Here is a 15,047-nt window from a genome sequence, read left to right on the forward strand (position 1 = left end):
TTTGTTGGGATTTTGTAGAATAGAAAATGATAATTTTCAAGATAGTCTTCTGAGCAGTATCTCACTTCTGCAGCCACAGATTATGAAGGGCTTTATTTACACCAAACCATTTCTTCTGAAAATTATCAGTTGCAAGAATGCATAATTCACTATATCCAAAAAATGTTTTCCGTCAGACATGATGGTAATTAGTTATTTTTTTACTATGTCTTAGTTATTTTATGTAGTGAGCTACTAGTTAGCTGGGAATAGTAACACTAGTAATTATCTGCAATTTCTTAGGTAGTGGTATACTAGCTAGGAACATGATCCTAATTGCTGCTTAGAGATTTCAGACTTCAGGAGCTATTTTCCCCTTCCAAAGGCAACAAACTCTCTGCTTAAATATTAATATACTATATAATTGAATAAAGCCCCTAAAATAATTGTTTATTATTTCAGTAAAAATTAGTTTAAAACTTTACACAATTTGGAGACTGGGACAGAACCTGGATTAATTAAAATCAATTAAAAAGTAAAATTAAAATATATACCAGAGATTCATGCAATTATTCTCATTTGTACTGATTCCCCACATACAAGAAAATACTGTCCTGTATTTTTGTCAGGTTTCCAAGATGTTTGTCTGTCAGAGTGGAGTTGCATTTTATATTTTCTTACCCTTAATAAATGCCATCCTCACCAAGATGATCTGCACCCCTGTCCCAGTAGCTGCCTCATGCTGAGGTCATGGATGGATCAGAAAGCTGTCACCACTGGCAGTAAGGCACAGGAATGCATGAACACTTCCTTGGTTTGAACCAAGATGTGTTTGTACATAGGTCACTCCGAAGTTAACAATCCCTATTTACTTCCACAGAAATTACAACAGATACAAAGAGCATGATATCACTACTTGATAGAGCAAATTCTCAGCTACATGACACTATTTTTCAGCATAGTCACTACCATTAGTTATGTATTTTCACTAGTGATGAACAAGAGCCTGCATGCTGTGCTCATAAAATCTGCACCACCTACGGTGACACACTGCTTCACAGCTACTATGATGGCATCATTGCTAGAAAAATGTTGCTGATGCAGTCCGTATTTTGTTGACCCAATTGGATGGAAATCAGAAGGCACTTAATCTGCACTATATAGTGGTGTGACAGGACAGTGTAGCCAACTCTGGCAATGTGCTCCTCCGTCTTCAAATTTGACGGGCTTTGCATTATTGTGTTGCAAGAGAAAGTTTGTCTTCTTCTTTGGTCTGAAAGTTCAATCCTTTCTATTTATCTTACTTGCAGCCTTGTAAGTCACATAAAATGAAAACAGAAAGCAATCATCATATACTTATTTTCAAACAAATAATGTACAGGGGTTGTGTTAATATTCTCACTGGAATACTGCATGTTCATCTTGTTGCTGCTGTAACAGCTGTTTATTTCCTCTGATGTCAAGTGAGTAAAGATCTGCCATTGCCTCAGCCAACAACAGCAAATTAGCACCAGTGATTTACCTGGCAGTGCAGAAGGGTGGGCATTTTTTCTGTACAAGGGAAATATACTTCTCATATTTATTCCTATGCTAAAACATCTTCTGTGCTTCGGTTTTCACTGATTCCAGAAAAAGGCATTTGCTTGGATCATACATTTTAGTATGTTGAGTGTCAGACACCAAGCATTTCAGTGTCAGGGGATCCCATGGAGCAAACATGCACATTGGTATGAGCACACATGCTCACTTTGTAGCTTTGTAACCAGGCCCTGGGTGGGCGTTCAACTTTCAGAATGCGCATCTCACTCACAGAACACAAAATAGCCCTTCCTTGTCTTTTACTGCTCCAAAATAAACAGAAAACTTAGAGAATTTCTTTTCAAAAGGGTATTGGACACAGATTCAAGAGCTAATTCTATCCCTACTGGGTTTGTACAACCTGTAAAATTGTCAAAGAGAATGCATGAACAGGAATCCATTGGCAGTTTGTTCTTTGTTGAATTTATAGTTATTTGAGGGCTTTCTCTAGATGGCAGTTGGTTTTGTTATGCTTCATCCGTTGAAAGTCAGTTTGAAATCTCCAGTTCAGAATCTAATTAAGAAAGCTAAAAATATAATTTCAAAACAATTAACCTTCAGTGATTTGTCACGTCTCTTACAGTGGGAATGTAAGAGCAGTATTTCCAGAATGACAGTTTTTAAAGGGACTTTAATTAAGGATCAGCTCTGGAATCCTTCCTGGCAGAAGTACTCTCATTATCTTCACTGGGATTTTATTTCTTTTTTTTATAGCTTTTTTTTTGTGTAAGGACAGCTCACACAAATAAGGCTTACAGAAATAGGCTAATGGGTATAACTCTTATGGAAAAAATCACTGGATTTATTATCTACCTATATATTACCTTCACAAGGAATAAAAATACCATTGTATTGCTTATTTTTTGCCTCACAAAAGAGATGACAAAGTGACTAAAACCTTCAACTGAACTTTCTCCTAAACAAAACCCGTACCTCACTGAACTTGAAAACCAGCTGCATCACTCTTATGAATATTCAACCTTTTTGCATAGTGCAATTCTAACAAGTGCAGCAGAAATAGAACAGCTAAGGAAACTGTTCCATCTGAAAGCAGCAAGGGTTAAAAAACTGCATGGAAAGTCTCTGCTTTGTGCATTTTATAGCTCAGTAACACCTAATGGATGTTTATCTGCACCTAATTTGGAAATATCTTCAGCTTTGACCTCCGTGAACTGAAATTTGAAGAGTAAGATTCTCCACAGAATGAAAAAGTCTTTTTATTTGAATTTGGATGCTGTAGATCATGAATGAGCCCCGATCATTAGTCTGTGAGTATGAATTTATCACTCCAAAAGGTGACAACTCGGAGCACAAAAAATTTGAAGGAAGAAAAGCCAAGGAAGTGCAGGTGAGGAGGGTGGTGGTACAAAAGCATAAATCTTGCACTGAAGTGCATGATTCTCAACTGACAGAGGCAGCCTCTCTGATTTTGGATGAAAATTGTAATCTCCACCAGCATTGTTGTAATTAATGTCATTTGGGATATTTTCATCCGTTTAGTTCCTCCCAGTTATTTCTCCCCATTTTTATTCCCTGCACCAGTCCCTTTGGCTGTGCTAACACATTTCTTTTGGGGGATGTTCTATAGAAAATTTCACAGAAATAATCAAGATGATCAAATGACCAAAGGCAAAACAATCCTTGTTCTTGTTTTTTTTTTTTTTCAAAAATTAAGCAAGGTGGTTGTTTTTGTTTTGTTCTGTTTTTTTTTTTAAACCTTTACAACATAATCTCTGTATCCATGTCTGCATGAGTATGCTAGAGAATACATGTTCTTGACCTACTCCAGCTGTGAATTTTCCCTCTTCTCTCCCCTTCCTGTCCCTACATGCATTTTAATAGCACAAGGATGGGCAGGGCCAAACTCTGCAGCTCACATATGCCTTAGTTCTGGAACAGGCAGAGTTTTTCATGGTAGTATTCATAGTGAAGTGTTGACAGCTGCTTTTCAAGCACATCTGCTTGTTCTTTCTTGGCCAAGTGAGATCAACAGCTACAACAGTACAGTTGCTAAGTTTATAAATGAGTGCAAATCTCTACAGTGTTCTTTTAATCAAATAGTTCTTATTTCCTTTTAAGATTGAACAGTGTTTGATTTTAGTCTTTTTTTTTTTCACTCATGAAAATAGAAGCAAATAAATGCAGAAAGGCTGTTAAGCTACTTGTCCAGAAAAGTGGTTGAAAGAACTGCTGATGGTTGCAGAATGTCCTAGTCATGATACCAAAAAAGCATTATATCACAAAGAGAACAGATAAATGCTACTGATTTTTACCATTACCTGAATCACTGTTTACATTCCCAATTGAATCCTTCAAGAGCTCATAGATAATGAAAATTACTGTGCTGGTTTGATTTCAAAAGTTACCTTCATTGTTCTTTAACAGTAAGTGCTACCTAGAAGGTGAGATCTTGGAAATTAAGGTCAGACATGAAGAGAAAATGAAACAGTGGAAAAAATGCTAGCAATTTATTTCTTTTTTAGTACTGTCTTAATTTCTCTCTGCTACTACTGGAACAACCTACTGCATAAATCTAGCTTTATCTGGATACAATGCTCTTTTATCTGCTTCAGAGATTAGGCTGTTTTTAATCTGATTTCCTTAACATTATGAATTATGTGATAACAGCATTTCCTTTTTTTTTCTGTCATCTCTTATTTTATGTGCTGGTTACTTTCAACTGCATTTAGTACAAGTCTGTTTGTCTCAAAGAGAATCAGAGTCTTATTTACTTTGTGAGTACCAGCTGACTGAAATGGGACTGGGGCTCAAATTTGTGCCTATGCCAAAAAGGCAGTCAGCATACACCAAGTATATATGCTGTTTGGTACCAGCCCAGTGGTAAATGATCACACACACTGCAGTCAGCTGATATGCAGAAATGACAGCAGGCACTCTGGGGCACATGTAGGATTTTGGGAGATGGGATAAAGCCAGAAGTGTACTGCTGGATAGATAGTAGACACAGAAATGACCTGTGAGTATCTGAGATGCAGTGGGAAAGGGTTGTTTCTAGAAAACCAAGTGTTATTAATTGTGCTGCTCTCAGAGGAATTTGTCTGTTATATCTTTACTTTTGGAATTTTTTGCTGCGTGCCTTTGAAACTGAACATTATGAACTTACAGGTTGTCTTATATTGAAAGTTCAGTAGTGATTTTTGGATAAAAAGAAAGGAACACGTGGAGTCCGTAAAGTGCAGAACTTGGACTCCTGGCTTTCCAAATGAATGTAGAGATGCAGAGCCATATAGCTTTTCCTATTTGCTCTAAAGAAGAGGGTTTTGGGAAAATTACCTGAGGGGAAAACGGAGCAGTAAATCCCATATAACACAGAAGAGAAGGTGATGTAGATACATGCCAAACTCTCTATTAAGATTTTTTCTTTTTTTTTTTTATCTAGCATATGCTCTGGCCTCTTTATGAAAGTTCTGATTTTACCTTTTTATTTATCAGTTTATTCAGTTCCCTGGAGCTCTTCACTGACACAGAAGAAAACAATCTTACATCCTATCCTAAGTTTTTTTGTTTGTTTGTTTGTTTTTTTAAGATGAACCTTTCCATTCAGTTACTAAGGGCCATAATTATAAAAATATTTAATTTCTTCAAATATATGCACAAGCATATTTCATCAGAAAAACGCCAACCACGTCTGTGCTTATTCAAGTATCTAAATGACTTTCACAGTCTATTCTGAAGCCTTTATACAACTCAACTGGGAAGGCTGGTGGCCCTGTCTGTAGCAGGGGGGTGGGAGATTCATGATCTTTGAGGTCCCATGCAACCTGGGCCATTCTGTGATTCTGTGAAGTTGAGCTGGTATTTCTAAACTGAAATTCTGGCATTAAATATTTCCAGTGATATGATGATGTGCTAAAATATCTTGTTTTCTTCAAATATGTATGTTGTGGCTAATAAATCTATATAAAATATACAGTGCTGGAAAATCTAACCAATACAATTAATTTTGTGGGTTTTTGTTTTTTTTTTTCAATTTCCCAGACCCTTCACAATTCTGTCTAAACTATTGAACTTGCATTCATGTGTAACTCCATGAGTAGCTTCTGCAAGCTAGCTTTAAGAGTCATTTTTTGCCACGTGGCTGCTTTCATCTGACTCTTAATGGTAAAGCATAATAAAGAAGCCAGAAATAGAAATGAAATCTCTACAGCTGCATTTACAAATCTTACTCTTTTGCAAATTTTTATGCAACTATTTTCTGGTTCTCAGTGAATCTATCTAAATGTAATGCTTATCATAATGACTGCTTATATATCATTGATCTTTCTCCAGACTTCTCCAAGCCATTCTTTGCTAGGGAATGAATACAGTTACTGAGATCATCTCATCTGGTGAATCATCTCAGTTAATCTGATGTCCTTTAATCTTCCTTACACTTGCTCAAATAGATTTTAAACATGCTACAGAAAACAGTGGAGCTTAATACTTGCTTTAAATATGCTACTACATATTCCTAAGACAGCTTTGTTTGTGTTTTTATGTAGCTTCATCATACACAACAAAGACACTTTCTTCAATAACGCTACAAGAAGTAGAATTGTACACCATATCTTACAAAGAGTGAAATATGAAGAAGGGAAAAACAAAATTGGTAAGTACTTTTTAATGTGGATGATAAATCCTATCAGAAAAATAAGTATCAGTCTGGCTCTTTTGCTTTGTTTATAATTATTTTTAGAACAGTGCACATCTCACCCGTTGCTAGGTGGCAGGGGATTTTCCCAGAAAGAGCTGACCATTTCACTAGAATGCTGGGCTGCTTCCCCAGGCATTTATGTCCCCCCATGAGATTTATTACCTCAACGAGGAAAGAACCTGACTCAAAGGAACCTTTTCTGCAGAAAACCTTTTACTCTTTTGAAGACATACATACTAGAAGGAAAGCAGAATTTGTGCTGCTGTCCATCCCAGCCTGTAGGGCATCTCCATGGATATCTGTTCCTCCAAAAGTGAGAAGTGAGATCCTGTAGCTCTGTAGCTACTTTAGGTCAATAGGGAGGGATGAGGGAAGCCATGGCTTTGAGCAATGACAGTGAGAGAAAAAGAGAAAAGAAAGGGGAGAATTCATGTAGTGAATGTAGTGCACACACCCACAATGAAATCCCTGCCTGCCTCCCAAATTCCCTCACATATCTGTTTGAACCTACATGAACTAAGCCTTGCACAGATCAGTGGGCTGAATAGAGCCCAGCTCAGCTGTACGTTTTGCTTTTCTGCCAAAGACACTTCAGGAGAAAAGACATTCTGCCACACAGATACTAATGCTATCACTGAACATGTTATTTATGTTGAATTAGTAATTCTCATTGCTGTGTTCTCACTGTTATCATTTCCTGTGAATCAGAGATGGAATTGGGATTCTTTTCCTTTGCATCAATGGGGCTGAAATACCTCCAGGCTGTTAGTGCCAGGATTTAGTTTTACATTGTGTTATAGTTGTTCAGTCCTATCTGAATGACTTTCCAAGTGAAAAGTTCCCACATCTCAGCAATCATTCATTATTTCTGTCCTAGTTCTCACTGAAGAGGGACAAAACCAAACTGAATGGGGTTTATGACTACAGAGCAATTGTTTTTTCAGGTTCAAGTATCTTCCCTGTTCTTCTACTACTTGACTCCATCATGATCCTGTTCTATCTGTTAATCCAAGAGGCTTTCATAAGACATAAATTGAACATATTTTACAGCATATAGGAATTAAGCATTTATGTTGTTTTACTGGCTTGCAGTTAAAAAAAGTGAAGAAGTGTTCCACTCCCAGAAAATGCAGCCCTTTATTTGCACAGCTTTCTTAGAACAAAGAATATGATACCAAACTTTTATCTTCCTGTGAGGTCCTTGATTTCACTGAAGTTGCACTAAAGATGGATTTGGCAAATGAGTCTTTAAACCTCAGGCATAATAAATGATAGATTTTGCTTGATATTTGAACAAATTTTCTTTGCTTGTGTTATATCCTAGGTCATCAAAACCTATAAAAGTTGAATTTTTCTACTTGATTCTTACTATCAATAGTCTTCAAGCTTCATTTAGCTGTGTATCCTGAAACTGTTCTTTGCTTTTCACTTAGCAGTTTTTCTGGTCCTACTGTTAAATAATTGGATACTTTTGGTTTTTAGGTCTGAATCGATTGCTCAGTAATGGCTCCTATGAAGCTGCATTTCCTCTTCATGAGGTATTCTCTCTTTTTCTTTTTTGAAGAAACACTTCCCGTGATATGAATCTTTAACTGTGCAAAAGTTCTCAATCTTACTAACATTATTATTCTCCTTTGGATTCCACAGCTGCCTCTGACATCTTTCTATTTAGTAGTGCTTAAAAAAAAAAAAGCCTTTTTTATTGCAAGCATAAAGAAGTAGAGAGAGTTGTTCTAGATTTGTTCAGTAAAAAGTATTTGAATGTGATAAATCAGCTATGTTGGCAAAGGGGAAAAATAGCATGTGGTTTTGTCTTTGAGATTCTCCAGTTTTTAGCCTTTGACTTGAACACCAGTTATCATATTTCTTAAGAAGAATAACCTCAAGTCTTATCGCATACAAAGGAAATCTTCCTTTTAAAATAATTTTTAGATTGTGACTCACAAGTATGGAGATTGCATAAAATTGTATTATGCACACCAGGAATGAGAGAGCTTTCTTATCTATTCTTTTGCTGTTGTTATTCATTAATATCCTGATTTGTATTTTAGGGAAGCTACAGAAGTAAGAATTCAATAAAAACCCATGGGGCAGAAAACCACAGACACCTGCTCTACGAGTGCTGGGCTTCCTGGGGAGTCTGGTATAAATACCAACCACTGGATCTAGTAAGGTAAGACGTTCATGCTTTTAATATGCTTCAGTCTAGGTGGTGTGAAAATAGATTATCTTTCTTCTCTCAAAACCACATAGTACTCAGTAAATTTGTGTGATTTTTAGAAACTGATCTTGAGACCAGGGGAATCCATTTCATTCAGGGTGCAACTACATTGAAAGAGGTATTTATAAAGAGGTTTGTAGGAGACTCTGAATGTGAAGGGAGTGTCCTTATAGTGGTTTCTGACACCGTAACTTCTCATGAAGGAGGTGCAGAATATTTAAGAGAAAAAAGAGAGTAGAGTCTAGGGAGACATGATTGCATGGATGCCCGCTGAGGGAGCTATTCTTCCTCAAAGCGTGGCTTTGATAAAAAGCCTCTCATTGATTAGCTCTTCTTATTTTTCTCCAAAAAACAACCACAGAAGTAGCTCCAATTGAAGTTCAGTGATACTCAGGCAGTATAGAGATAAAGCTCACACGCACCATGTGCTGCTATGTTTGACAACACTAATGATGAGTGAAAGCTTGTTGTTTCTCCTCTGTTACCTCCCTACCACTGCCGCATCACTACCGTCTGAGTTTATTTTCATCTTGGAAGTAGCCTGCAAAGATGAAACACTGAGAAAGCTGAGATGTGACTTCAAATTTTTACAGCTCTTTTAAGTCAGGTTTCCAAATAGGCTTGCACGCACTAATAGAGGATTACATAGCTTTTATGCACATACAGCATTTGCTGATCACAGTGGCGGAATTGTTGCTGGGCATTGGTGGGCTTTTTCTGCTTGAAAAGGCAAATGTGAAGCTACAGAAGCCTGTGAACAGTCTTAAAGTGTACTGGGATCACTGAAGATACTGTTATGCATGCAGTTATCTTCTCCTCTAATAAGTCCTGTAACTGATAGAAACGCTTGTTTTTTATTGATTCTCCAAATTACTTCTAGATAGAAATATTCACAAAGGATGCCCTGGAGTTAGAGGATGTTATTGTTTAAGGCAATATAAAACCCATCCATTGCACAAAACAGGAGATGTTCAGTTGAGAACAATTCAGAGAGAAATACAATAAAATAATTTTACTGAGTCATTTTTTTAAAAAATACTTTAGAAAATAAAGTAATGTATTGGTACTTCATAATTTAATTCAGAGAGCTTCTTAATTCTTCTCTAATATACTGGCCTGGACAGAAATAGAGAAATTTTGTCAAAATATGGAAATTACTAATTTGCTGAGGAGTCAGCAGTTACAATGGAGGGTTTGTTGTTGATGTTATTGTTTTAATTTCCAGTTATACAATATCAGTGTCACAATATAAACAACTTATCCTTGTAATTTCTGTTTAAATAATTTGCCCACAGCGGTCAGGTCCATTGTTCTTCATCAACGTTTCTTGTTTGTGAAAGTGCTGCAAAGCAATATCAAGGTCTTAGTTAAACTTTCTTTGTGATCCTTAGGCAACTGGAGGACTTCTAAAGTATAAGAATAAACAATTGCACAGGACCTTGGAAGAAGCCTGCTAATTGAGTCTGGGTGTGATCTCTTACATTCTGTACAAACCTTTAGCTTTTCATCAGACAGTGCAAAGATTTTTCCACACCTATTTTGCAAGAGAAAATAAGCAAAGTAGCAGACTCCTTAGCTGAGGTCATGAGTGGCATGTGGTGGTTCAGAACAGGTGTCTATCCAAGGAAGAGAGTGGGAGAGAGAGTTACAAGACTACCTGAGTGTTCACAACAGCATGTCTCCATAGCTTCAAGCTCAGCAGGGATGAAAGCTGCCGCTCAAACCCATCCCTGCCATTAGCTTCCTGGAGCACACCATTGGTGGCTATGAATGCACAAAAGGAGGGGTTATAGGAAAGGGGTGGAATGCCTTCTTCTTCTCACTTCATGAATGTTAGATCCCTCACATTTCCCTGGTTCCTGCCAAATCTTTTCTATCTACTGCTAATTGCAGGAGCTCACATTTCTAGTGAGCAGGAGATTTTGTTTGAAGAGCTGACTCCACCAGCAAATGTTCATTTCCCTTGGAAGTATCTCAGCAAGCATACATTAAACAAAAGCTTTTATTTTACCAGCTCTGCAGCAAGAGCAACTTCTTTGTTCTTTTTCCCAGAACAACAATTGTGTGGGCTGTGCTTGAAGGCAGTAGTATTGCCATCTGTACAAAAGGAGTGGATGGATGTTAATTCTTCCACAGACATCTGGCCAGATCTCACTGCTGCTAGCTGATGTTTCCCTTCAATATATGCTTTAGAAAAGCTAAGGAGTGAATTAGATGAAGATAACAAAATGATGCTCTTATTAACAGATATGGTGTTTCTAACTAAAAGTCAAGTTACCACAATGGTAAATGAAACCATCCATACACTGATGCTGTTTGTTTTTCCTTAGCTGTTATAAACAAACCTTATGTCTCTGGTGTTGTTAATCTGATTTCTTCCAGATTTCATTTAATCTCATCATCTAGCTGTTATTAGAGATACTAGTCACCAGAAATAAATGAGAAAAGGTCATTTGAGGGGAATTGCATGATTCTGCTTTCACTCTGCTTTGAAACACAGCAGTATGAAGGTACAGACTTGACACACAGAGACATAATTATAAAACACCAAATGTGGTACCATGATTTTAATTACAATCCTGTTGGAATTTTGCATCCATAGTTACTTAACAGGAATAACTTAAAATCCTTAGAATGAATAGCAATTGGAAAAAGGCAGGACTTCCTATACTCATATGCCTGGGGATTACATAAATCAATGGAAACTGTTACAGTAACTTCTAGGGGCTTTGGATCATCTCCTTCACACTTTTGTTTATAGATCTTTGCCTGACTTTGTCCATAAATGATTCCTGCTGCTGCTTGTGCATTTCATTTACAAGAAAGGGTGGGAGAAAGCTATATTTATAAGCAATTGTTAAGATACCTAAATGAACCTGGAAGTGAACATAATGCCTTTGTTACAAGCTGACAACTTCCTTGAAATATTCTATTAAGCCTTCTTCCCCACCACATTGCTCTTGGCATAACAGAAAGAATTGCATGTCCAGAAAGTCTGTTAGATAGTTCTAGCTCCTTCACAACTTCTTTCAGTGGTTTAAAAAGTTCTGTACAGGATTTAAATCTAACCAGCAAATAGCATTAATGAAGATAGATATGTTCTTGGCTTAAGTACAAATTTAAATATATTCTGGCTCCATGACTTCTTTCTAGGCATCTTGAAAACAAAAAATCATAGAATTATAGAATCATAGAATAATAGAATGGCTTGGGTTGGGAAGGATCTCAAGGATCATCAAGTTCAACCCCCCTCCCCCAACCCGCCACAGGAAGAATGCCAACTGCTATAATATATAATGAAGGTCAATAAACATAACATTTTATGGGTTTGAAATTAGACTTTGTTACTTCAAAAATGTGCATTACCATTAAATACAGAGATTGGAACTTTGGCCAATTTGAAGTCAGTGGTATTGGAATGGAGTAAGGGGAGAAAGACTTAAACATTAAGGCAGATTGTGCTGGTGAGTTAATACATAAAACTGAGAAACTGAGATTTCTTACTTTTTTTTTTTAGTTCTAGTTGTATAGTTTATATAAGGATAGGAGAGATGGGTTATTGAGGATTTTTGGTTTCTCTCCTTTTGAGAATTTTATGTGGAGGAAATTTTCTGTGGGAGAACTACAAAAGGTGCACAGCTTTTTTTTCTATTATGACTGACTGCCTGAGAAATGTTATGGAAATGAGATACAAAAATTAACAAACATGCAAATGTCATCAAGTCTGGAAAATTGCAAAGAGGTCTACAATGAGTAGTGATAATAGCTAAAATTCAGGTATAAGAAATGCTCTCTGGAAAAAAATCTGACATCTTTACATATATAACTGAGTTTTAGGTAAAGTGCCAGCACGCAGGTAATAGAACTGACTTCACTGTGGACAGTTCTCTGAAATTTCTCTTCTGTAAACAGTAAACTGACAAGGAGCAAAGAGCTTGTTCATTTTCTTTGGTATGACCTTAGTGGCAAAGGAATCTCTGAGCCATCTATTTCTCCTGGGAATGGTGAGTGTCTAGTTGAACCCAGGTAGTGGTGGGAATAAATGTGGAAATGATCTGAATGAGGTACCTAAGCAGGTCTTCAAAGACCGTGTCGGTATCATGATTTGTTTCTACAGCTTGAGTGCTGTAGAAATATGCTAATAGAAATATGCTAACTACAGGGCCATAGGAAATGAATAGTAACTTTATCCTGATTCTACTTGCAGTAGTACAACCTGTTGGAAATCTGCTGTGAACCAAAGGGGGATAGTAGAAGACTAATGCTGTTCATCCATATTTAAGCCTACAGGTACCAAAGTAGTGTCAACATACAGCACTTATTTTTAAAACCAGGCTCAGACGTGGCCCCAGCTGCCTCTTCCTTCCATTGAAGATATTTGGGTCACTCACTGTTGTGCATGTGCACACAGTGAAACTTGTTTGGGTCTTCATCTTAGATCTAGCTGCTTGCTTGATCTCTCAATCATGAGAAAGAATCATATTTTGTGTTCCATCCTGTTAGATGGAAAGGCTCAACAGGAAAGAAAAAAAGTTTATCAGAAACATTTTTCAAAATGTCGTGTGGAATGGGGAAGCATTCATTCTTGGATACAGGGAATCATTCAAAAAGATAAATCTTAATTAATATAAAGTTTAATTCTCTACTTTGAATTTTGTACATGGAGAAAAACAGGACCATAAGTATTCAATTGAAGTAAGCTCAAAATGTGCTTTCTATTTCAGTGGAGCAATCTTAGCTTGACATCCTGTGCATCAACCAAATAATTAGGCCAAAGAGTTCACTAACACTAGTAAGTCAAGGTTCAAAATGCACTGTGTCTTTTCACAGCCAGACCTGCTGCCCTTGTCAGAACTGAGTGTGCTATTGTTAGCTTACCACCTCTTTAACCTGCAAATTTGAGTCTGTCAAATGACAGAAGAATAGAAACATGACAATATTTGGCTTCTCACAGAGTGCTGATAAACTCAAATGATAATAAATAGTAGATTAGTTCTGTGCCCATCAACCAGTGACACATGAGCTCAGCTCACGACTTCACCAGGAATAGAGAACTCCACTATTTTCTGGTCGCTCTGCCCAAGACAACTCCTGACCTCCTCATCGCCCATCTATGTTTGTGAACAGCAGGTCTAGTGGAGCCTCCCCCAGTAGACTCTCTTACTATCTGAATCAAGAAGTTATCATCTTCCACACACTCATGTCCTAGTGCATCTTCTGCCCTGCATTGTATTTCCAGTATATACCAGGGAAGTTGAAGTCCCCCATGAGAGAAAGGGCTGTCAATTGCACAACTTCTGCTAGCTGCTCATAGAACACCAGGTCTGTCTCTTCATCTTGGCTAGGCAGCCTATAACAGGTCCCCACTAGGATATCTGCCTTGTTGACTCACCCCCTGATCCTTACCCATAGAGTTTCAACCTTATCATTCCCATCCCAGTTTGAAAACTGATGTTTTTTTTATTGCTGACCCACTGTTTCTTTCTCTTCCTCATTGCTTCCAGCCCTGGAGCACATCATACATCTCTTCCTGACTGTGAAAGTCTGACAAGAAACTATTTTATGGTAGCATAAAGGTGCCAGCAAAGTTGGTTCACTACACTCTTTGTTTCTGGACAGATCAGAAGTTTCATCATTAGTATAAATCCGGGTTTTCATCAGCAGCTGTTTTTAAATTCACTTGACATGCACATTTAAGCTGGCTTCAAAGTCTCTGAAGTGCAAGAAAATCATCTTGCCTCATTCTTTAAAACTATTCTTGCAAAGAATCTCTTAAAATTTTCATTGTAATTGTGATAATTGCATATTGATTGGTAAGTATTCCAATCTGATCATCAGCCTACTGTGCACAATACCCAAATAAAGAATAATGCACACAGATTGCTCCTGTGCTGATAAGTCCAGCAGGTTTTTTGTTTGCTTGATGTATGCATTGATATATAAGCAAAAGTGTGAGTGCATTTGGAAATATGAAAAATGCTAATGAATATATAGCAAAAAAGAAGTTCCTCACCACTTTGCAGTTAGTATTTAAACAATACAGCTACTATATTAGGACTGATTCAGATATTTTTTTTTCAGACCTCAGTCACAATTTTCTCTCCACTCCAACAGAATCATGAGATTATTTTTCCAGGAACTGAGGCAATAAAAGAAAGAAAGAAGTGAAAATAAACTTGATTGGAGAATAACCTTTCACTGACTGATTTCTTAGAAGTAATTTGGGCTTGTGTCATTTTTCTGTTATATCAATTTTAGTGGTGAAAATTATTTCAGTGCAGTTACTTGGGAAGTACAATACACAGCTAAAGCAAAGAAAGCCACCAATTTCCCAGACATAAAGAACAAGCTTTTAAAAAGAACTCAGTATTTCTTCTCCGAGTTCTCTGCTAATCTTATTATGAACACTGGTTTGTGAATTTTCAGATTCATTTGTGAAATGCGCAGGTTTTTCAGTGTGGGTTGTTTGTCTTAATTGAAGACTTTTTCTTTAGGAAATTCTGGCCCTGCTCTTTAATCTGTTCCTCAGATATGATAGAAATATTTATTTTCTGTTAACAGGCATGATTAAGCAGATTTATTCTAATTAGCAGGAAACTTCTCTGTGTTGTATTT

At 37.0% G+C, this 15,047-nt stretch overlaps 1 protein-coding gene across 5 annotated transcripts in view; it reads left to right on the plus strand.

Moving 5' to 3' along the window:
- Window positions 1-15,047, plus strand: part of ANO4 (anoctamin 4) — a 172,170-nt gene that overhangs the window by 115,995 nt on the left and 41,128 nt on the right. For all 5 annotated transcript variants that reach the window (XM_031600390.2, XM_090140352.1, XM_090140342.1 and 2 more), the window contains exons 9-11: window positions 6,060-6,166; window positions 7,694-7,749; window positions 8,263-8,384. In XM_031600390.2, the coding sequence (XP_031456250.1) occupies window positions 6,060-6,166; window positions 7,694-7,749; window positions 8,263-8,384 (285 nt within the window). The remainder of the gene's footprint in view (window positions 1-6,059; window positions 6,167-7,693; window positions 7,750-8,262; window positions 8,385-15,047) is intronic.

The sequence above is a fragment of the Phasianus colchicus genome, chromosome 1 (genome assembly GCF_987193195.1).
Source record: "Phasianus colchicus chromosome 1, bPhaCol1.hap1.1, whole genome shotgun sequence".
Classification (NCBI taxonomy): Eukaryota; Metazoa; Chordata; class Aves; order Galliformes; family Phasianidae; genus Phasianus; species Phasianus colchicus.